This window comes from Oncorhynchus keta, unplaced genomic scaffold, assembly GCF_023373465.1.
Source record: "Oncorhynchus keta strain PuntledgeMale-10-30-2019 unplaced genomic scaffold, Oket_V2 Un_contig_833_pilon_pilon, whole genome shotgun sequence".
NCBI lineage: Eukaryota > Metazoa > Chordata > Actinopteri > Salmoniformes > Salmonidae > Oncorhynchus > Oncorhynchus keta.
The window spans coordinates 42,278-70,000 of record NW_026289992.1 but is presented as its reverse complement, the minus strand read 5'-3'; the positions used below and the strand labels follow the sequence as shown (position 1 = coordinate 70,000).

Below are 27,723 nucleotides of genomic sequence, written 5' to 3'. Positions count from 1 at the left end.
TCAGGATGTTCAGGCATGAACCATTGGTTGGCTTTGTCTTTCCTTTGTAGGGTTAGGGTTAGAGTTAGGGTTATACCCTGTCCTGGTCCTATCCCCTGTCCCGTCCTATCCCCTGTCCTATCCCTGTCCCGGTCCTATCCCTGTCCTGGTCCTATCCCCTGTCCTGGTCCTGTCCCCTGTCCCGGTCCCATCCCTGTCCCTGTCCTGGTCCCGGTCCTATCCCCTGTCCTGGTCCTATCCCCTGTCCTGGTCCTATCCCCTGTCCCGGTCCCGGTCCTATCCCCTGTCCTGGTCCCGGTCCTATCCCCTGTCCCCTGTCCTGGTCCCGGTCCTATCCCCTGTCCCCTGTCCTGTCCCGGTCCTATCCCCTGTCCCGGTCCCGGTCCTATCCCCTGTCCTGTCCTATCCCTGTCCTGTCCTATCCCCTGTCCCGGTCCCGGTCCTATCCCTGTCCCGGTCCCGGTCCTATCCCCTGTCCCGGTCCTATCCCTGTCCCTGTCCCGGTCCCATCCCCTGTCCCTGTCCCGGTCCTATCCCGTGTCCTGGCCCATCCCTGTCCCCGGTCCTGGTCCTATCCCTGTCCCGGTCCATCCCTGTCCCCTGTCCTGTCCCGGTCCTATCCCCTGTCCCGGTCCCGGTCCTATCCCCTGTCCTGGTCTATCCCCTGTCCCTGTCCTGGTCCTATCCTCTGTCCCGGTCCTATCCCCTGTCCCTGTCCTGGTCCTATCCCCTGTCCTGGTCCTATCCCTGTCCCGGTCCCTGTCCCGGTCCTATCCCCTGTCCTGGTCCTATCCCTGTCCTGGTCCCTGTCCTGGTCCTATCCCCTGTCCTGGTCCTATCCCTGTCCTGGTCCCTGTCCCGGTCCTATCCCTGTCCTGGTCCTATCCCTGTCCTGGTCCTATCCCCTGTCCTGGTCCCTGTCCCGGTCCTATCCCCTGTCCTGTTCCCTGTCCCGGTCCTATCCCTGTCCTGGTCCCATCCCTGTCCCGGTCCTATCCCCTGTCCTGGTCCTATCCCCTGTCCTGGACCCTGTCCTGGTCCTATCCCCTGTCCTGGTCCTATCCCCTGTCCTGGTCCCTGTCCCGGTCCTATCCCCTGTCCTGGTCCTATCCCCTGTCCTGGTCCTATCCCTGTCCTGGTCCCTGTCCCGGTCCTATCCCTGTCCTGGTCCTATCCCCTGTCCTGGTCCTATCCCTGTCCTGGTCCCTGTCCTGGTCCTATCCCCTGTCCTGGTCCTATCCCCTGTCCTGGTCCCTGTCCCGGTCCTATCCCCTGTCCTGGTCCTATCCCCTGTCCTGGTCCCTGTCCCGGTCCTATCCCCTGTCCTGGTCCCTGTCCCGGTCCTATCCCCTGTCCTGGTCCTATCCCCTGTCCTGGTCCCTGTCCTGGTCCTATCCCCTGTCCTGGTCCCTGTCCCGGTCCTATCCCCTGTCCTGGTCCCTGTCCCGGTCCTATCCCCTTCCTGGTCCTATCCCCTGTCCTGGTCCCTGTCCCGGTCCTATCCCCTGTCCTGGTCCCTGTCCCGGTCCTATCCCCTGTCCTGGTCCCTGTCCCGGTCCTATCCCCTGTCCTGGTCCCTGTCCCGGTCCTATCCCCTGTCCTGGTCCCTGTCCCGGTCCTATCCCCTGTCCTGGTCCCTGTCCCGGTCCTATCCCCTGTCCTGGTCCCTGTCCCGGTCCTATCCCCTGTCCTGGTCCTATCCCCTGTCCTGGTCCCTGTCCCGGTCCTATCCCCTGTCCTGGTCCTATCCCCTGTCCTGGTCCCTGTCCCGGTCCTATCCCCTGTCCTGGTCCTATCCCCTGTCCTGGTCCTATTCCCTGTCCTGGTCCTATCCCTGTCCTGGTCCCTGTCCCGGTCCTATCCCCTGTCCTGGTCCCTGTCCCGGTCCTATCCCCTGTCCTGGTCCCATCCCCTGTCCCGGTCCTATCCCCTGTCCTGGTCCTATCCCCTGTCCTGGACCCTGTCCTGGTCCTATCCCCTGTCCTGGTCCTATCCCCTGTCCTGGTCCCTGTCCCGGTCCTATCCCCTGTCCTGGTCCTATCCCCTGTCCTGGTCCTATCCCCTGTCCTGGTCCCTGTCCCGGTCCTATCCCTGTCCTGGTCCTATCCCTGTCCTGGTCCCTGTCCCGGTCCTATCCCCTGTCCTGGTCCCTGTCCCGGTCCTATCCCTGTCCTGGTCCTATCCCTGTCCTGGTCCCTGTCCCGGTCCTATCCCCTGTCCTGGTCCCTGTCCCGGTCCTATCCCTGTCCTGGTCCTATCCCTGTCCTGGTCCCTGTCCTGGTCCTATCCCTGTCCTGGTCCCTGTCCCGGTCCTATCCCTGTCCTGGTCCCTGTCCTGGTCCTATCCCCTTTCCTGGTCCTATCCCCTGTCCTGGTCCCTGTCCCAGTCCTATCCCTGTCCTGGTCCCTGTCCCTGTCCTGTCCTATCCCTGTCCTGGTCCCTGTCCCGGTCCTATCCCTGTCCTGGTCCCTGTCCTGGTCCTATCCCTGTCCTGGTCCCTGTCCCGGTCCTATCCCCTGTCCTGGTCCCTGTCCTGTCCTATCCCTGTCCTGGTCCCTGTCCTGGTCCTATCCCCTGTCCTGGTCTCTATCCCCTGTCCTGGTCCCTGTCCCGATCCTATCCCTGTCCTGGTCCTATCCCCTGTCCTGGTCCCTGTCCCGGTCCTATCCCTGTCCTGGTCCTATCCCCTGTCCTATCCCCTGTCCTGGTCCTATCCCCTGTCCCGGTCCTATCCCTGTCCTGGTCCCTGTCCCGGTCCTATCCCTGTCCTGGTCCTATCCCTGTCCCCTGTCCCTGTCCTGGTCCTATCCCTGTCCTGGTCCTATCCCCTGTCCTGGTCCCTGTCCCGGTCCTATCCCCTGTCCCGGTCCTATCCCCTGTCCTGGTCCTATCCCCTGTCCTGGTCCTATCCCCTATCCTGGATGTCATAAGGTGAATGCACCAAGTGTTTTCTATTGTTTCACTGTGTTATATGGTATTATATACTATAGTATTGTTTTATTTAGGTCCCGATGGGGAGCACCACTGGTCCAAGCACTACCCATTCTGTGGGGTTCTGTTTTCTATTGTTTCACTGTGTTATATCGTATTATATACTATAGTATTGTTTTATTTAGGTCCCGATGGGGAGCACCACTGGTCCAAGCACTACCCATTCTGTGGCGGAACATTCCAGTCACCCATAGACATCCAGACCCAGCTGCTGAGGTTTGACCCCACACTACGTCCAATCGAGCTCCAGAACTACAACCTCTCAGCCAATGAGCAGCTGACCCTCGGGAACAATGGACACTCCAGTGAGTAAAGCCTGGAAGATGATCTCATCTTTACAGGCGTTAGATGTCTTGGGTCCTGCTGCGACTGAGCAGGCCGATCCTGGTGCCAGAACCATGTCATATGTGTGCCATACCCACGAAGTAGCACACGTATGACATTGAACGAGCATACCTGACATTGGTAGTACACGTAAAACACTCTCTTCTTCTTTAGTGACCTGGGTCAGTTATCCTCTGGACAGTAATCTAACACAAGCACACGACAAACAATCCCCAGTGTTATGTTTGGAATCTTTGTAAACATGCTCTTAGATAGAACATCTCTCGTCTTAAAACAGCCCTCTGAAAATATAACACCTATTCTTTATTTTACAGAGGCAACTTGCACATTGTATGTTCTTTAAACCCCACGAGGCTGGATGACTCAGACACCTGCCACTGTCAGGACCCGTATCATTATGGGATGCAGGGAGGGCGAGAGCAGTGTCAGCAAGTCTCAAACATACTGACCACTCACACTGACATTGCCGTTTAGCCAACAGCATAGAAACCCCTATTAGACATGCTAGCATAATCACCTCTCTGGTCCAGGCACCTTATTGGATGATGATAGGTGGTGAAACAGTGGCCTAAGGCTGGTCCAGCGTTCTGCAGCCGAATGATGATGAGTGCAGAATAGAGCTGTATCTCTAATGACACCCTATCTCCTATATATCTCTAATGACACCCTATCTCCTATATATCTCTAATGACACCCTATCTCCTATATATCCCTAATGACACCCTATCTGCTATATATCTCTAATGACACCCTATCTCCTATATATCTCTAATGACACCCTATCGCCTATATATCTCTAATGACACCCTATCTCCTATATATCTCGAATGACACCCTATCTGCTATATATCTCTAATGACACCCTATCTGCTATATATCTCTAATGACACCCTATCTCCTATATATCTCTAATGACACCCTATCGCCTATATATCTCTAATGACACCCTATCTCCTATATATCTCGAATGACACCCTATCTGCTATATATCTCTAATGACACCCTATCTCCTATATATCTCTAATGACACCCTATCTGCTATATATCTCCAATGACACCCTATCTCCTATATATCTCTAATGACACCCTATCTCCTATATAGTGGAGCTGTATCTCTAATGACACCCTATCTGCTATATATCCCTAATGACACCCGATCTCCTATATATCTCCAATGACACCCTATCTCCTATATATCTCTAATGACACCCTATCTGCTATATATCTCTAATGACACCATATCTCCTATATAGAGGAGCTGTATCTCTAATGACACCCTATCTGCTATATATCTCTAATGACACCCTATCTCCTATATATATCTAATGACACCCTATCTCCTATATATATCTAATGACACCCTATCTCCTATATATCTCTAATGACACCCTATCTGCTATATATCTCTAATGTCACCCTATCTCCTATATATCTCTAATGACACCCTATCTCCTATATATCTCTAATGACACCCTATCTCCTATATATCTCTAATGTCACCCTATCTCCTATATATCTCTAATGGCACCCTATCTTCTATATATCCCTAATGACACCCTATCTCCTATATATCCCTAATGACACCCTATCTCCTATATATCTCTAATGACACCCTATCTCCTATATATCTCTAATGACACCCTATCTCCTATGTATCTCTAATGACACTCTATCTCCTATATATCTCTAATGACACCCTATCTGCTATATAGCGGAGCTGTATCTCTAATGACACCCTATCTGCTATATATCCCTAATGACACCCTATCTCCTATATATCCCTAATGACACCCTATCTCCTATATATCTCTAATGACACCCTATCTGCTATATATCTCTAATGACACCCTATCTCCTATATATCTCTAATGACACCCTATCTCCTATATATCTCTAATGACACCCTATCTCCTATATATCTCTAATGACACCCTATCTCCTATATATCCCTAATGACACCCTATCTCCTACATAGTGGAGCTGTATCTCTAATGACACCCTATCTCCTATATATCTCTAATGACACCCTATCTCCTATATATCTCTAATGACACCCTATCTCCTATATATCTCTAATGACACCCTATCTCCTATATATCTCTAATGACACCCTATCTGCTATATAGCGGAGCTGTATCTCTAATGACACCCTATCTGCTATATATCCCTAATGACACCCTATCTGCTATATATCTCTAATGACACCCTATCTCCTATATATCTCTAATGACACCCTATCTCCTATATATCTCTAATGACACCCTATCTCCTATATATCTCTAATGACACCCTATCTCCTATATATCCCTAATGACACCCTATCTCCTATATATCCCTAATGACACCCTATCTCCTACATAGTGGAGCTGTATCTCTAATGACACCCTATCTCCTATATATCTCTAATGACACCCTATCTCCTATATATCCCTAATGACACCCTATCTCCTATATATCTCTAATGACACCCTATCTCCTACATAGTGGAGCTGTATCTCTAATGACACCCTATCTCCTATATATCTCTAATGACACCCTATCTCCTATATATCTCTAATGACACCCTATCTCCTATATATCTCTAATGACACCCTATCTCCTATATATCTCTAATGACACCCTATCTCCTATATATCTCTAATGACACCCTATCTCCTATATATCTCTAATGACACCCTATCTCCTATATATCTCTAATGACACCCTATCTCCTATATATCTCTAATGACACCCTATCTCCTATATATCTCTAATGACACCCTATCTCCTATATATCTCTAATGACACCCTATCTCCTATATATCTCTAATGACACCCTATCTGCTATATATCTCTAATGACACCCTATCTCCTATATATCTCTAATGACACCCTATCTCCTATATATCTCTAATGACACCCTATCTCCTATATATCTCTAATGACACCCTATCTCCTATATATCTCTAATGACACCCTATCTCCTATATATCTCTAATGACACCCTATCTCCTATATATCTCTAATGGCACCCTATCTCCTATATATCTCTAATGGCACCCTATCTCCTATATATCTCTAATGGCACCCTATCTCCTATATATCTCTAATGACACCCTATCTCCTATATATCTCTAATGACACCCTATCTCCTATATATCTCTTAACAACAGACCTCCATCCTATGCTAGCTTGCTACCGATGGCCTGGCTAGCTGTCTAAATCGCCGTGACCCCCAACCAACCTCTCCACTCACTGGACCCTTTTGATCACTCGACTAAGCATGCCTCTCCTTAATGTTAATATGTCTTGTCCATTGCTGTTCTGGTTAGTGTTTATTGGATTATTTCACCGTAGAGCCTCTAGTCCTGCTCACTATACCTTATCCAACCTATTAGTTCCACCACCCACACATGCAATGACATCTCCTTGTTTCAATGATGTTTCTAGAGACAATATCTCTCTTCATCACTCAATACTTAGGTTTACCTCCACTGTATTCACATCCTACCATACCTTTGTACATTATACCTTGATGCTATTTTATCGCCCCCAGAAACCTCCTTTTACTCTCTGTTCCAGACGTTCTAGACGACCAATTCTTATTGCTTTTAGCCACACCCTTATTCTACTCCTCCTATGTTCCTCTGGCGATGTAGAGGTGAATCCAGGCCCTGCAGTGCATAGCTCCACTCCTATTCCCCAGGCGCTCTCTTTTGACGACTTCTGTAACCGTAATAGCCTTGGTTTCATGCATGTTAACATTAGAAGCCTCCTCCCTAAATTTGTTCTATTCACTGCTTTAGCACACTCTGCCAACCCGGATGTTCTAGCTGTGTCTGAATCCTGGCTTAGGAAGACCAAAAATTCAGAAATGTTCATTTCAAAGTACAACATTTTCAGACAAGATAGAACTGCCAAAGGGGGCGGTGTTGCAATCTACTGCAAAGATAGCCTGCAGAGTTCTGTCCTACTATCCAGGTCTGTACCCAAACAATTTGAACTTCTACTTTTAAAAATCCACCTCTCTAAAAACAAGTCTCTCACCGTTGCCGCCTGCTATAGACCACCCTCTGCCCTCAGCGGTGCTCTGGACACCATATGTGAACTGATTTCCCCCATCTATCTTCAGAGCCCGTGCTGCTAGGGCGACCTAAACTGGAGCATGCTTAACACCCCAGCCATCCTACAATCTAAACTTGATGCCCTCAATCTCACACAAATTATCAATGAACCTACCAGGTACCTCCTAAAAGCCTTAAACACGGGCACCCTCATAGATATCATCCTAACCAACTTCCCCTCTAAATACACCTCTGCTGTCTTCAACCAAGATCTCAGCGATCACTGCCTCATTGCCTGCATCCGTAATGGGTCAGCGGTCAAACGACCTCCAATCATCACTGTAAAACGCTCCCTGAAACACTACAATCGACCTGGCCGGGGTATCCTGGAAGGATATTGATCTCATCCTGTCAGTAGAGGATGCCTGGATATTTTTTTAAATGCCTTCCTAACCATCTTAAATAAACATGCCCCATTCAAGAAATTTAGAACCAGGAACAGATATAGCCCTTGGTTCTCCCCAGACCTGACTGCCCATAACCAACACAAAAACATCCTATGGCGTTCTGCATTAGCATCGAACAGCCCCGTGATATGCAGCTGTTCAGGGAAGCTAGAAACCATGATACACAGGCAGTTAGAAAAGCCAAGGCTAGCTTTTTCAAGCAGAATTTGCTTCCTGCAACACTAACTCAAAAAGTTATGGGACACTGTAAAGTCCATGGAGAATAAGAACACCTCCTCCCAGCTGCCCACAAGATAGGAAACACTGTCACCACTGATAAATCCACCATAATTGAGAATTTCAATAAGCATTTTTCTACGGCTGGCCATGCTTTCCACCTGGCTACTCCTACCCAGGTCAACAGCACTGCACCCCCAACAGCAACTCGCCCAAGCCTTCCCCATTTCTCCTTCTCCCAAATCCATTCAGCTGATGTTCTGAAAGAGCTGCAAAATCTGGACCCCTACAAATCAGCCGGGCTAGACAATCTGGACCCTTTCTTTCTAAAATTATCTGTCGAAATTGTTGCCACCCCTATTACTAGCCTGTTCAACCTCTCTTTCGTGTCGTCTGAGATTCCCAAAGATTGGAAAGCAGCTGCGGTCATCCCCCTCTTCAAAGGGGGGGACACTCTTGACCCAAACTGCTACAGACCTATATCTATCCTACCATGCCTTTCTAAGGTCTTCGAAAGCCAAGTCAACAAACAGATTACCGACCATTTCGAATCTCACCATACCTTCTCTGCTATGCAATCTGGTTTCAGAGCTGGTCATGGGTGCATCTCAGCCACACTCAAGGTCCTAAACGATATCTTAACCGCCATCGATAAGAAACATTACTGTGCAGCCGTATTCATTGATCTGGCCAAGGCTTTTGACTCTGTCAATCACCACATCCTCATCGGCAGACTCGACAGCCTGGTTCACCAACTACTTCTCTGATAGAGTTCAGTGTGTCAAATCGGAGGGTCTGCTGTCCGGACCTCTGGCAGACTATATGGGGGTGCCACAGGGTTGAATTCTTGGACCGACTCTCTTCTCTGTATACATCAATGAGGTCGCTCTTGCTGCTGGTGAGTCTCTGATCCACCACTACGCAGACGACACCATTCTGTATACTTCCGGCCCTTCTTTGGACACTGTGTTAACAACCCTCCAGGCAAGCTTCAATGCCATACAACTCTCCTTCCGTGGCCTCCAATTGCTCTTAAATACAAGTAAAACTAAATGCATGCTATTCAACTGATCGCTACCTGCACCTACCCGCCTGTCCAACATCACTACTCTGGACGGCTCTGACTTAGAATACGTGGACATCTACAAATACTTAGGTGTCTGGTTAGACTGTAAACTCTCCTTCCAGACCCATATCAAACATCTCCAATCCAAAGTTAAATCTAGAATTGGCTTCCTATTTCGCAACAAAGCATCCTTCACTCATGCTGCCAAACATACCCTTGTAAAACTGACCATCCTACCAATCCTCGACTTTGGCGATGTCATTTACAAAATAGCCTCCAATACCCTACTCAACAAATTGGATGCAGTCTATCACAGTGCAATCCGTTTTGACACCAAAGCCCCATATACTACCCACCATTGCGACCTGTACGCTCTCGTTGGCTGGCCCTCGCTTCATACTCGTCACCAAACCCACTGGCTCCATGTCATCTACAAGACCCTGCTAGGTAAAGTCCCCCTTATCTCAGCTCGCTGGTCACTATAGCATCTCCCACCTGTAGCACACGCTCCAGCAGGTATATCTCTAGTCACCCCCAAAACCAATTCTTTCTTTGGCCGCCTCTCCTTCCAGTTCTCTGCTGCCAATGACTGGAACGAACTACAAAAATCTCTGAAACTGGAAACACTTATCTCCCTCACTAGCTTTAAGCACCAACTGTCAGTGCAGCTCACAGATTACTGCACCTGTACATAGCCCACCTATAATTTAGCCCAAACAACTACCTCTTTCCCAACTGTATTTAATTAATTTATTTATTTTGCTCCTTTGCACCCCATTATTTTTATTTCTACTTTGCACATTCTTCCATTGCAAAACTACCATTCCAGTGTTTTACTTGCTATATTGTATTTACTTTGCCACCATGGCCTTTTTTGCCTTTACCTCCCTTCTCACCTCATTGCTCACATTGTATATAGACTTGTTTATACTGTATTATTGACTGTATGTTTGTTTTACTCCATGTGTAACTCTGTGTCGTTGTATCTGTCGAACTGCTTTGCTTTATCTTGGCCAAGTCGCAATTGTAAATGAGAACTTGTTCTCAACTTGCCTACCTGGTTAAATAAAGGTAAAATAAATAAATAAATAAATAAAAACATACCTAATGACACCCTATCTCCTACAGAGTGGAGCTATTTATTTTAATTGTATTTTATTTCACCTTTATTTAACAAGGTAGGCCAGTTGAGAACAAGTTGTCATTTACAACTGCGACCTGGCCAAGATAAAGCAAAGCAGTGTGACACAAACAACAACACAGAGTTACACATGGAGTAAAACAAACAAGCCAATACCACAGTAGAAGAAAAGAAAGTCTATATACAGTGTGTGCAAAAGGCATGAGGAGGTAGGTAAAACATATCTCTAATGACACCCTACCTCCTACATAGTGCCATCCCATGCCTACATAGTGCTGTCCCATGCCTACATAGTGTTATTCCATGCCTACATAGTGTTATTCCATGTCTACATAGTGCTGTTCCATGCCTACATAGTGCCATTCCATGCCTACATAGTGCTGTTCCATGCCTACATAGTGTTATTCCATGCCTACATAGTGTTATTCCATGCCTACATAGTGTTATTCCATGCCTACATAGTGTTATTCCATGCCTACATAGTGCTGTTCCATGCCTGCATAGTGCTGTTCCATGCCTACTTAGTGCCATTCCATGCCTACATAGTGATATTCCATGCCTACATAGTGCCATTACATGCCTACATAGTGCCATTCCATGCCTACATAGTGATATTCCATGCCTACATAGTGCCATTCCATGCCTACATAGTGCCATTCCATGCCTACATAGTGATATTCCATGCCTACATAGTGCCATCCCATGCCTACATAGTGCCATCCCATGCCTACATAGTGCCATTCCATGCCTACATAGTGCCATTCCATGCCTACATAGTGCCATTCCATGCCTACATAGTGCCATTCCATGCCTACATAGTGCCATTCCATGCCTACATAGTGCCATTCCATGCCTACATAGTGCCATTCCATGACTACATAGTGCCATTCCATGCCTACATAGTGCCATTCCATGCCTACATAGTGCCATTCCATGCCTACATAGTGCCATTCCATGCCTACATAGTGCCATTCCATGCCTACATAGTGCCAATCCATGCCTACATAGTGCCATTCCATGACTACATAGTGCCATTCCATGACTACATAGTGCCGTTCCATTCCTACATAGTAAATAGGGTGGCATTTAGGATGAGGCCGATTAGCCTTTAAACTACTCCGATGTCACTGACGGTCAGTGTAATGCGATGTCTTGTTGTCCTGACGACCAACACAGCCGGAGACATTGTTACATCATCATCATCATCATCATCCTTCACCAAGCTAATTATCAGACGAACGTTTGACAGCAGAGAACAGGTTGCTCTGCATCTTTAGTCAGGGATTCAGACATCTCCAGTCTAAAGAGAGTTAATGTCTCCCTCTCTCTCCAGTTCAGCTGTCTCTAGAGTACATCTCTAAAGAGAGTTAATGTCTCTCTCTCTCCAGTGCAGCTGTCTCTAGAGTACATCTCTAAAGAGAGTTAATGTCTCTCTCTCTCTCCAGTTCAGCTGTCTCTAGAGAGTCTAAAGAGAGTTAATCTCTCTCTCTCTCCAGTTCAGCTGTCTCTAGAGTACATCTCTAAAGAGAGTTAATGTCTCTCTCTCAGTTCAGCTGTCTCTAGAGTACATCTCTAAAGAGTTAATGTCTCCCTCTCTCTCCAGTTCAGCTGTCTCTAGAGTACATCTCTAAAGAGAGTTAATGTCTCTCTCTCTCTCCAGTTCAGCTGTCTCTAGAGTACATCTCTAAAGAGAGTTAATGTCTCTCTCTCTCTCCAGTTCAGCTGTCTCTAGAGTACATCTCTAAAGAGAGTTAATGTCTCTCTCTCTCCAGTTCAGCTGTCTCTAGAGTACATCTCTAAAGAGAGTTAATGTCTCTCTCTCTCCAGTTCAGCTGTCTCTAGAGTACATCTCTAAAGAGAGTTAATGTCTCTCTCTCTCCAGTTCAGCTGTCTCTAGAGTACATCTCTAAAGAGAGTTAATGTCTCTCTCTCTCTCCAGTTCAGCTGTCTCTCGAGTACATCTCTAAAGAGAGTTAATGTCTCTCTCTCTCTCCAGTTCAGCTGTCTCTAGAGTACATCTCTAAAGAGAGTTAATGTCTCCCTCTCTCTCCAGTTCAGCTGTCTCTAGAGTACATCTCTAAAGAGAGTTAATGTCTCCCTCTCTCTCCAGTTCAGCTGTCTCTAGAGTACATCTCTAAAGAGAGTTAATGTCTCCCTCTCTCTCCAGTTCAGCTGTCCCTACCCAGGAGGATGTATCTGTCCAGCCTGCCTCACCGTTACACTGCTGCTCAACTCCACTTCCACTGGGGCTCAGAACACCTGCCTGTCGGATCAGAACACACCGTCAACGGCAGACAGTTTGCTGCCGAGGTAACCTAACACACTGTTACACACTGTTACACACTGTTATACACTGATACACACTGTTACACACTGATACACACTGTTACACACTGTTACACACTGGTACACACTGTTACACACTGGTACACACTGGTACACACTGTTATACACTGTTATACACTGTTATACACTGGTACACACTGGTACACACTGTTACACACTAACACACTGTTACCCACTGTTATACACTGTTACACACTAACACACTGTTACACACTGTTATACACTGGTACACACTGGTACACACTGTTATACACTGTTATATACTTACACACTGGTACACACTGTTATACACTAACACACTGTTATACACTGTTATACACTGGTACACACTGGTACACACTGTTATACACTGTTACACACTGTTATACACTGGTACACACTGTTACACACTGTTATACACTGTTATACACTGTTATACACTGTTATACACTGTTATACACTGTTATACACTAACACACTGGTACACACTGTTATACACTGTTATACACTGTTATACACTGTTATACACTGTTATACACTGTTATACACTGTTATACACTGGTACACACTGGTACACACTGTTATACACTGGTACACACTGTTACACACTGTTATACACTGTTATACACTGTTATACACTGTTACACACTGTTACACACTGTTATACACTGGTACACACTGTTACACACTGTTACACACTGTTATACACTGGTACACACTGTTACACTGTTATACACTGTTATACACTGTTATACACTGTTACACACTGTTATACACTGTTATACACTGTTACACACTGTTATACACTAACACACTGTTACACACTGTTATACACTGTTATACACTGTTATACACTAACACACTGTTACACACTGTTATACACTGTTATACACTGTTATACACTAACACACTGTTACACACTGTTATACACTGGTACACACTGGTACACACTGTTATACACTGCTACACACTGGTACACACTGGTACACACTGTTATACACTGTTATACACTGTTATACACTAACACACTGTTACACACTGTTATACACTGGTACACACTGGTACACACTGGTACACACTAACACACTGGTACACACTGTTATACACTGGTACACACTGGTACACACTGGTACACACTAACACACTGGTACACACTGTTATACACTGGTACACACTGTTACACACTGGTACACACTAACACACTGGTACACACTGTTATACACTGGTACACACTGGTACACACTGGTACACACTAACACACTGGTACACACTGTTATACACTGGTACACACTGTTACACACTAGTACACACTGTTATACACTGTTACACTGTTATACACTGGTACACACTAGTACACACTGTTATACACTGTTACACACTGTTATACACTGTTATACACTAACACACTGTTACACACTGTTATACACTGTTATACACTAACACACTGTTATACACTGGTACACACTGGTACACACTGTTATACACTGTTATACACTGTTATACACTAACACACTAACACACTGGTACACACTGTTATACACTGGTACACACTGTTACACACTAGTACACACTGTTATACACTGTTACACACTGTTAGACACTGGTACACACTAGTACACACTGTTATACACTGTTACACACTAACACACTGGTACACACTGTTATACACTGTTACACACTAACACACTGGTACACACTGTTATACACTGGTACACACTAACACACTGGTACACACTGTTATACACTGGTACACACTAACACACTGGTACACACTGTTATACACTGTTACACACTGGTACACACTAACACACTGGTACACACTAACACACTGTTACACACTGTTATACACTGGTACACACTAACACACTGGTACACACTGTTATACACTGGTACACTAACACACTGGTACACACTGTTATACACTGTTACACACTGGTACACACTAACACACTGGTACACACTAACACACTGTTACACACTGTTATACACTGGTACACACTAACACACTGGTACACACTGTTATACACTGGTACACTAACACACTGGTACACACTGTTATACACTGGTACACACTGTTATACACTGGTACACACTAACACACTGGTACACACTGTTATACACTGGTACACACTAACACACTGGTACACACTGTTATACACTGGTACACACTGTTATACACTGGTACACACTAACACACTGTTACACACTGTTATACACTGTTATACACTGTTATACACTGTTATACACTGGTACACACTAACACACTGTTACACACTGTTATACACTGTTATACACTGGTACACACTGTTATACACTGTTATACACTAACACACTGACACACTGTTATACACTGGTACACACTGTTATACACTGGTACACACTAACACACTGTTACACACTAACACACTGTTATACACTGTTACACACTGTTATACACTGTTACACACTAACACACTGGTACACACTGGTACACACTGTTATACACTGGTACACACTGTTACACACTGTTATACACTGTTACACACTAACACACTGGTACACACTGTTATACACTGGTACACACTAACACACTGTTACACACTGTTATACACTGGTACACACTAACACACTGTTACACACTAACACACTGGTACACACTGGTACACACTGTTATACACTAACACACTGTTATACACTGTTATACACTGTTATACACTAACACACTGGTACACACTGTTATACACTGGTACACACTAACACACTGTTATACACTGGTACACACTAACACACTGGTACACACTGTTATACACTGGTACACACTAACACACTGTTACACACTGTTATACACTGGTACACACTAACACACTGTTACACACTAACACACTGGTACACACTGGTACACACTGTTATACACTAACACACTGTTATACACTGTTATACACTGTTATACACTAACACACTGGTACACACTGTTATACACTGGTACACACTAACACACTGTTATACACTGGTACACACTAACACACTGTTATACACTGTTATACACTGGTATACACTAACACACTGTTATACACTGGTACACACGAACACACTGTTACACACTAACACACTGTTATACACTGTTATACACTGTTATACACTGTTATACACTGTTATACACTAACACACTGGTACACACTGTTATACACTGGTACACACTAACACACTGTTATACACTGTTATACACTGTTATACACTAACACACTGGTACACACTGTTATACACTGTTATACACTGTTATACACTGTTATACACTAACACACTGGTACACACTGGTACACACTGTTATACACTAACACACTGTTATACACTATACACTGTTATACACTAACACACTGGTACACACTGTTATACACTGGTACACACTAACACACTGTTATACACTGGTACACACTAACACACTGTTATACACTGTTATACACTGGTATACACTAACACACTGTTATACACTGGTACACACGAACACACTGTTACACACTAACACACTGTTATACACTGTTATACACTGTTATACACTGTTATACACTGTTATACACTAACACACTGGTACACACTGTTATACACTGGTACACTGTTATACACTGGTACACACTAACACACTGGTACACACTGTTATACACTGGTACACACTAACACACTGGTACACACTGTTATACACTGGTACACACTGTTATACACTGGTACACACTAACACACTGTTACACACTGTTATACACTGTTATACACTGTTATACACTGTTATACACTGGTACACACTAACACACTGTTACACACTGTTATACACTGTTATACACTGGTACACACTGTTATACACTGTTATACACTAACACACTGACACACTGTTATACACTGGTACACACTGTTATACACTGGTACACACTAACACACTGTTACACTAACACACTGTTATACACTGTTACACACTGTTATACACTGTTACACACTAACACACTGGTACACACTGGTACACACTGTTATACACTGGTACACACTGTTACACACTGTTATACACTGTTACACACTAACACACTGGTACACACTGTTATACACTGGTACACACTAACACACTGTTACACACTGTTATACACTGGTACACACTAACACACTGTTACACACTAACACACTGGTACACACTGGTACACACTGTTATACACTAACACACTGTTATACACTGTTATACACTGTTATACACTAACACACTGGTACACACTGTTATACACTGGTACACACTAACACACTGTTATACACTGGTACACACTAACACACTGGTACACACTGTTATACACTGGTACACACTAACACACTGTTACACACTGTTATACACTGGTACACACTAACACACTGTTACACTAACACACTGGTACACACTGGTACACACTGTTATACACTAACACACTGTTATACACTGTTATACACTGTTATACACTAACACACTGGTACACACTGTTATACACTGGTACACACTAACACACTGTTATACACTGGTACACACTAACACACTGTTATACACTGTTATACACTGGTATACACTAACACACTGTTATACACTGGTACACACGAACACACTGTTACACACTAACACACTGTTATACACTGTTATACACTGTTATACACTGTTATACACTGTTATACACTAACACACTGGTACACACTGTTATACACTGGTACACACTAACACACTGTTATACACTGTTATACACTGTTATACACTAACACACTGGTACACACTGTTATACACTGTTATACACTGTTATACACTGTTATACACTAACACACTGGTACACACTGGTACACACTGTTATACACTAACACACTGTTATACACTGTTATACACTGTTATACACTAACACACTGGTACACACTGTTATACACTGGTACACACTAACACACTGTTATACACTGGTACACACTAACACACTGTTATACACTGTTATACACTGGTATACACTAACACACTGTTATACACTGGTACACACGAACACACTGTTACACACTAACACACTGTTATACACTGTTATACACTGTTATACACTGTTATACACTGTTATACACTAACACACTGGTACACACTGTTATACACTGGTACACTAACACACTGTTATACACTGTTATACACTGTTATACACTAACACACTGGTACACACTGTTATACACTGGTACACACTAACACACTGTTATACACTGGTACACACTAACACACTGTTATACACTGTTATACACTGGTATACACTAACACACTGTTATACACTGGTACACGCTAACACACTGTTATACACTGTTATACACTGGTATACACTAACACACTGTTATACACTGTTATACACTGTTATACACTGTTATACACTGTTATACACTAACACACTGGTACACACTGTTATACACTGTTACACACTAACACACTGGTACACACTGTTATACTGATGGTCCTTCTGTGGCTCAGTTGGTAGAGCATGGCGCTTGTAACGCCAGGGTAGTGGGTTCGATTCCCGGGACCACCCATACGTAGAATGTATGCACACATGACTGTAAGTCGCTTTGGATAAAGCGTCAGCTAAATGGCATATATTATATATATATTATACACTGTTACACACTAACACACTGGTACACACTAACACACTGGTACACACTAACACACTGGTACACACTGTTATACACTGGTACACACTGTTATACACTGGTACACACTAACACACTGACACACACTGTTATACACTGTTACACACTAACACACTGTTACACACTAACACACTGGTACACACTGGTACACACTGTTATACACTGGTACACACTGTTATACACTGGTACACACTAACACACTGTTATACACTGTTATACACTGTTATACACTAACACACTGGTACACACTGTTATACACTGTTATACACTGTTACACACTGGTACACACTAACACACTGTTATACACTGGTACACACTAACACACTGTTATACACTAACACACTGACACACTGTTATACACTGTTACACACTAACACACTGTTACACACTAACACACTGTTATACACTAGTACACACTGTTATACACTGGTACACACTAACACACTGGTACACACTGTTATACACTGTTATACACTGTTACACACTGGTACACACTAACACACTGGTACACACTGTTATACACTGGTACACACTAACACAATGGTACACACTGTTATACACTGGTACACACTGTTATACACTGGTACACACTAACACACTGTTACACACTGTTATACACTGGTACACACTAACACACTGGTACACACTGTTATACACTGGTACACACTGTTATACACTGGTACACACTAACACACTGGTATACACTAACACACTGTTATACACTGTTACACACTAACACTGTTACACACTGTTATACACTGGTACACACTGTTATACACTGGTACACACTAACACACTGGTATACACTAACACACTGTTATACACTGTTACACACTGTTACACACTGGTACACACTAACACACTGTTACACACTGTTATACACTGTTACACTGTTATACACTGGTACACACTGTTATACACTGGTACACACTAACACACTGGTATACACTGTTATACACTGGTACACACTAACACACTCTTACACACTGTTATACACTGTTACACACTAACACACTGGTACACACTGTTATACACTGGTACACACTAACACACTGGTACACACTGTTATACACTGGTACACACTAACACACTGGTACACACTGTTATACACTGGTACACACTAACACACTGGTACACACTGTTATACACTGTTATACACTGTTATACACTGTTATACACTGTTACACACTGGTACACACTAACACACTGTTACACACTGTTATACACTGGTACACACTAACACACTGGTACACACTGTTATACACTGGTACACACTAACACACTGGTACACACTGTTATACACTGTTATACACTGTTACACACTGGTACACTAACACACTGGTACACTGTTATACACTGGTACACACTAACACACTGGTACACACTAACACACTGTTACACACTGTTATACACTGGTACACACTAACACACTGTTACACACTGTTATACACTGGTACACACTAACACACTGGTACACACTAACACACTGGTACACACTGTTATACACTGGTACACTAACACACTGGTACACACTGTTACACACTGGTACACACTAACACACTGTTACACACTGTTATACACTGGTACACACTAACACACTGGTACACACTGTTATACACTGTTACACACTGGTACACACTGTTATACACTAACACACTGTTACACACTGTTACACACTGGTACACACTAACACACTGTTACACACTGTTACACACTAACACACTAACACACTGTTATACACTGGTACACACTAACACACTGGTACACACTGTTACACACTGGTACACACTAACACACTGTTACACTGTTATACACTGGTACACACTAACACACTGGTACACACTGTTATACACTGTTACACACTGGTACACACTGTTATACACTAACACACTGTTACACACTGTTACACACTGGTACACACTAACACACTGGTACACACTGTTATACACTGGTATACACTAACACACTGTTATACACTGGTACACACTAACACACTGTTACACACTAACACACTGTTATACACTGTTATACACTGTTATACACTAACACACTGACACACTGTTATACACTGGTACACACTATTATACACAATGGTACACACTAACACACTGGTACACACTGTTATACACTGGTACACACTAACACACTGTTACACACTGTTATACACTGGTACACACTAACACACTGGTATACACTAACACACTCTTACACACTGTTATACACTGGTACACACTAACACACTGGTACACACTGTTATACACTGGTACACACTAACACACTGGTACACACTAACACACTATTACACACTGTTATACACTGGTACACACTAACACACTGGTACACACTGTTATACACTGGTACACACTGTTATACACTGGTACACACTAACACACTGGTACACACTAACACACTGTTACACACTGTTATACACTGTTACACACTGTTATACACTGGTACACACTAACACACTGTTACACACTGTTATACACTGTTACACACTGTTATACACTGTTACACACTGGTACACACTGTTATACACTGTTATACACTGGTACACACTGTTACACACTAACACACTGTTACACACTGTTACACACTGTTATACACTGTTACACACTGGTACACACTGTTATACACTGTTATACACTGGTACACACTGTTACACACTGTTACACACTAACACACTGTTACACACTGTTACACACTGTTGCACACTAACACACTGTTACACACTAACACACGGTTACACACTAACACACTGTTACACACTAACACACTGTTACACACTGTTACACACTGTTATACACTGTTACACACTGTTACACACTAACACACTGTTACACACTAACACACTGTTATACACTGTTATACACTGTTACACACTGTTACACACTGTTACACACTAACACACTAACACACTGTTACACACTAACACACTGTTACACACTAACACACTGTTACACACTGTTACACACTGGTACACACTAACACACTGTTACACACTAACACACTGTTACACACTAACACACTGTTACACACTAATACACTGTTACACACTGTTACACACTAACACACTAACACACTGTTACACACTGTTACACTGTTACACACTAACACACTGTTACACACTAACACACTGTTACACACTAACACACTGTTACACACTGTTACACACTAACACACTGTTACACACTAACACACTGTTACACACTGTTACACACTGTTACACACTAACACACTGTTACACACTAACACACTGTTACACACTAACACACTGTTACACACTGTTACACACTGTTACACACTAACACACTGTTACACACTAACACACTGTTACACACTAACACACTGTTACACACTAATACACTGTTACACACTGTTACACACTAACACACTAACACACTGTTACACACTGTTACACACTGTTACACACTAACACACTGTTACACACTAACACACTGTTACACACTGTTACACACTAACACACTGTTACACACTAACACACTGTTACACACTGTTACACACTGTTACACACTAACACACTGTTACACACTAACACACTGTTACACACTGTTACACACTGTTACACACTAACAACACTGTTATACACTGTTACACACTAACACACTGTTACACACTAACACACTGTTACACACTAACACACTGTTACACACTAACACACTGTTATACACTAACACACTAACACACTGTTACACGCTAACACACTGTTACACACTGTTACACACTGTTACACACTGTTACACACTAACACACTGTTACACACTATCACACTGTTATACACTGTTATACACTGGTACACACTGTTACACACTAACACACTGTTACACACTGTTACACACTGTTGCACACTAACACACTGTTACACACTAACACACTGTTACACACTAACACACTGTTACACACTAACACACTGTTACACACTGTTACACACTGTTATACACTGTTACACACTGTTACACACTGTTACACACTAACACACTAACACACTAACACACTGTTACACACTGGTACACTAACACACTGTTACACTGGTACACACTGGTACACACTGTTACACACTAACACACTAACACACTGTTATACACTGTTACACACTAACACACTGTTACACACTAACACACTGTTACACACTGTTACACACTAACACACTGTTACACACTGTTACACACTGTTACACACTAACACACTGTTACACACTGTTACACACTAACACACTAACACACTGTTACACACTGGTACACACTGTTACACACTGTTACACACTAACACACTAACACACTGTTACACACTGTTACACACTGTTACACACTAACACACTGGTACACACTAACACACTGGTACACACTAACACACTGTTACACACTAACACACTGGTACACACTGGTACACACTAACACACTGTTACACACTAACACACTGTTACACACTGTTACACAGAGACCTACAGCTGGGGTAGATACCTACAGCTGGGACAGAGACCTACAGCTGGGACAGAGACCTACAGCTGGGACAGAGACCTACAGCTGGGACAGACCTACAGCTGGGGTAGAGACCTACAGCTGGGACAGAGACCTACAGCTGGGACAGACCTACAGCTGGGGTAGAGACCTACAGCTGGGACAGACCTACAGCTGGGTAGAGACATTCAGCTGGGGTAGAGACCTACAGCTGGGACAGACCTACAGCTGGGACAGACCTACAGCCTGGGTAGAGACCTACAGCTGGGGTAGAGACCTACAGCTTGGGTGAGACCTACAGCTGGGGTAGAGACCTACAGCTGGGGTAGAGACCTACAGCTGGGACAGAGACCTACAGCTGGGTTAGAGACCTACAGCTGGGGTAGAGACCTACAGCTGGGTTAGAGACCTACAGCTGGGGTAGAGACCTACAGCTGGGGTAGAGACCTACAGCTGGGACAGAGACCTACAGCTGGGTTAGAGACCTACAGCTGGGTTAGAGACCTACAGCTGGGGTAGAGACCTACAGCTGGTTCAGAGACCTGCAGCTGGGGTAGAGACCTACAGTTGGGGTAGAGACCTACAGTTGGGGTAGAGACCTACAGTCTGGGTAGAGACCTAAAGTAATCCTTCTCACCCCCCTTAAAAGATTTAGATGCACTATTGTAAAGTGGCTGTTCCACTGGATGTCATAAGGTGAATGCACCAATTTGTAAGTCGCTCTGGATAAGAGCGTCTGCTAAATGACTTAAATGTAAATGTAAATGTAAATGGGACAGACCTACAGCTGGGACAGACCTACAGCTGGGGTAGAGACCTACAGCTGGGGTAGAGACCTACAGTCTGGGTAGAGACCTACAGCTGGGGTAGAGACCTACAGCTGGGGTAGAGACCTACAGTCTGGGTAGAGACCTACAGCTGGGACAGACCTACTGCTGGGGTAGAGACCTACAGTCTGGGTAGAGACCTACAGCTGGGACAGACCTACTGCTGGGGTAGAGACCTACAGTCTGGGTAGAGACCTACAGCTGGGACAGACCTACTGCTGGGGTAGAGACCTACAGCTGGGGTAGAGACCTACAGCTGGGGTAGAGACCTACTGCTGGGGTAGAGACCTACAGCTGGGGTAGAGACCTACAGCTGGGGTAGAGACCTACAGCTGGGACAGACCTACAGCTGGGACAGACCTACTGCTGGGGTAGAGACCTACAGCTGGGGTAGAGACCTACAGCTGGGGTAGAGACCTACAGCTGGGACAGACCTACAGCTGGTACAGACCTACAGCTGGGGTAGAGACCTACAGCAGGGACAGACCTACAGCTGGGGTAGAGACCTACAGCTGGTGTAGAGACCTACAGCTGTGGTAGAGACCTACAGCTGGGGTAGAGACCTACAGCTGTGGTAGAGACCTACTGCTGGGGTAGAGACCTACAGCTGTGGTTGAGACCTACAGCTGGGACAGAGACCTACAGCTGGGGTAGAGACCTACAGCTGTGGTAGAGACCTACTGCTGGGGTAGAGACCTACAGCTGGGGTTGAGACCTACAGCTGGGACAGAGACCTACAGCTGGGGTAGAGACCTACAGCTGGGACAGAGACCTACAGCTGGGGTAGAGACCTACAGCTGGGGTAGAGACCTACAGCTGGGGTTGAGACCTACAGCTGGGACAGAGACCTACAGCTGGGGTAGAGACCTACAGTTGGGGTAGAGACCTACAGCTGGGGTAGAGACCTACAGCTGGGACAGAGACCTACAGCTGGGGTAGAGACCTACAGCTGGGGTAGAGACCTACAGCTGGGACAGAGACCTACAGCTGGGTTAGAGACCTACAGCTGGGTTAGAGACCTACAGCTGGGGTAGAGACCTACAGCTGGTTCAGAGACCTGCAGCTGGGGTAGAGACCTACAGTTGGGGTAGAGACCTACAGTTGGGGTAGAGACCTACAGTCTGGGTAGAGACCTAAAGTAATCCTTCTCACCCCCCTTAAAAGATTTAGATGCACTATTGTAAAGTGGCTGTTCCACTGGATGTCATAAGGTGAATGCACCAATTTGTAAGTCGCTCTGGATAAGAGCGTCTGCTAAATGACTTAAATGTAAATGTAAATGTAAATGGGACAGACCTACAGCTGGGACAGACCTACAGCTGGGGTAGAGACCTACAGCTGGGGTAGAGACCTACAGTCTGGGTAGAGACCTACAGCTGGGGTAGAGACCTACAGCTGGGGTAGAGACCTACAGTCTGGGTAGAGACCTACAGCTGGGACAGACCTACTGCTGGGGTAGAGACCTACAGTCTGGGTAGAGACCTACAGCTGGGACAGACCTACTGCTGGGGTAGAGACCTACAGTCTGGGTAGAGACCTACAGCTGGGACAGACCTACTGCTGGGGTAGAGACCTACAGCTGGGGTAGAGACCTACAGCTGGGGTAGAGACCTACAGCTGGGACAGACCTACAGCTGGGACAGACCTACTGCTGGGGTAGAGACCTACAGCTGGGGTAGAGACCTACAGCTGGGGTAGAGACCTACAGCTGGGACAGACCTACAGCTGGTACAGACCTACAGCTGGGGTAGAGACCTACAGCAGGGACAGACCTACAGCTGGGGTAGAGACCTACAGCTGGTGTAGAGACCTACAGCTGTGGTAGAGACCTACAGCTGGGGTAGAGACCTACAGCTGTGGTAGAGACCTACTGCTGGGGTAGAGACCTACAGCTGGGGTTGAGACCTACAGCTGGGACAGAGACCTACAGCTGGGGTAGAGACCTACAGCTGTGGTAGAGACCTACTGCTGGGGTAGAGACCTACAGCTGGGGTTGAGACCTACAGCTGGGACAGAGACCTACAGCTGGGGTAGAGACCTACAGCTGGGACAGAGACCTACAGCTGGGGTAGAGACCTACAGCTGGGGTAGAGACCTACAGCTGGGGTTGAGACCTACAGCTGGGGTTGAGACCTACAGCTGGGACAGAGACCTACAGCTGGGGTAGAGACCTACAGCTGGGGTAGAGACCTACAGCTGGGACAGAGACCTACAGCTGGGGTAGAGACCTACAGCTGGGGTAGAGACCTACAGCTGGGGTAGAGACCTACAGCTGGGGTAGAGACCTACAGCTGGGACAGAGACCTACAGCTGGGGTAGAGACCTACAGTTGGGGTAGAGACCTACAGCTGGGGTAGAGACCTACAGCTGGGACAGAGACCTACAGCTGGGGTAGAGACCTACAGCTGGGGTAGAGACCTACAGCTGGGACAGAGACCTACAGCTGGGGTAGAGACCTACAGCTGGGGTAGAGACCTACAGCTGGGACAGAGACCTACAGCTGGGGTAGAGACCTACAGCTGGGACAGAGACCTACAGCTGGGACAGAGACCTACAGCTGGGGTAGAGACCTACAGCTGGGGTAGAGACCTACAGCTGGGGCAGAGACCTACAGCTAGGGTAGAGACCTACAGCTGGGGTAGAGACCTACAGCTGGGACAGAGACCTACAGTTGGGGTAGAGACCTACAGCTGGGGTAGAGACCTACAGCTGGGACAGAGACCTACAGCTGGGGTAGAGACCTACAGCTGGGGTAGAGACCTACAGCTGGGGTAGAGACATACAGCTGGGGTAGAGACCTACAGCTGGGACAGAGACCTACAGGGGATAAGACTGACTGAGATCTTATTTAAGATACACGTTGAAGAGGTTTCAGATGTTTTCAGAAGATGGGAATGGACTCTGCTGTCCTAGCTTCAGGGGGAAGATGGACTCTGCTGTCCTAGCTTCAGGGGAAGATGGACAGGGACTCTGCTGTCCTAGCTTCAGGGGGAAGATGGACTCTGCTGTCCTAGCTTCAGGGGAAGATGGACAGGGACTCTGCTGTCCTAGCTTCAGGGGAAGATGGACAGGGACTCTGCTGTCCTAGCTTCAGGGGGAAGATGGACTCTGCTGTCCTAGCTTCAGGGGGAAGATGGACTCTGCTGTCCTAGCTTCAGGGGGAAGATGGCGACACCATTGGGGTGGCAGGATAGATGAGAGCTTAGACTGGGCTGAGGGAGCCACCTCTGGTTCAAGAGACCAGAGGTGGCAGAACGGAGGGCTCTGGTTGGGGTGTAGGGTTTTAGCATAGCCTGCAGGTAGGGAAGGGCCGCGCCTCTTGCTGCTCCGTAGGCATGTACCATGGTCTGGAAGTGGATGTGGGCTTCGACTGGAAAGCCAGTGGAGTTTGCAGAGGAGCGGGGAACTTTGGAAAGTTGACCACCAGGTGGCCTTCAGCGTTCTGGACAGTTTGATGGCTCAGACTAATTATGTGAAAGCCAGTGACTTCAGCTGCTGACATTTAATGGGTACAGAGACTGGAGCCATTAACACCACCACTCACAACACACAGACACACACACACACACACACACACACACACGCACACACACACACACACACACACACACACACACACACACACACACACACACACACACACACACACACACACACACACACACACACACACACACACACACACACACACACACACACACACACACACACACACACACAGACAGCCCTTTGAAGTCTTCCCATAATATAATTAACACAGGGTCAACACACACACACACACCCTCACAACACACACACCCCTCACAACAACACACACCCTCACAACAACACACACACACACACACACACTCACGCTGGCCTTCTGTCCAGACTACAGCTGAGGGAGTTTCAGAGAGCTGACCGCCTGTCTGTCTGTAAATCTCTGTCCTATTTCTCTCAACATCAAGTGGCCCAAGTGGTAGTCAGCTGTGCATTTTGAGGAACACACCCTTTCCCCATTCAACAGTTAGAAAACCAGCTTATTGTGCATCTTCCATTTTATAGTATAATTGAACACTCAGTTAGAGTCTGGTCTGTGTGGTTTGGATGACATCATCACTATCTATATCTAGATTCCAGTGAAGGAATCTGTGCTCCGTTCTGGTTTTAGACTCTCAGAACATTACAATTTAAATAAACTGTAAAC

At 45.6% G+C, this 27,723-nt stretch overlaps 1 protein-coding gene across 1 annotated transcript in view; it reads left to right on the top strand.

Moving 5' to 3' along the window:
• Positions 1–27,723, top strand: part of ca12 (carbonic anhydrase XII) — a 108,296-nt gene that overhangs the window by 59,221 nt on the left and 21,352 nt on the right. Inside the window, exons 3-4 of the mRNA XM_052512435.1 lie at positions 3,118–3,297; positions 12,438–12,580. Of these exons, the coding sequence (XP_052368395.1) occupies positions 3,118–3,297; positions 12,438–12,580 (323 nt within the window). The remainder of the gene's footprint in view (positions 1–3,117; positions 3,298–12,437; positions 12,581–27,723) is intronic.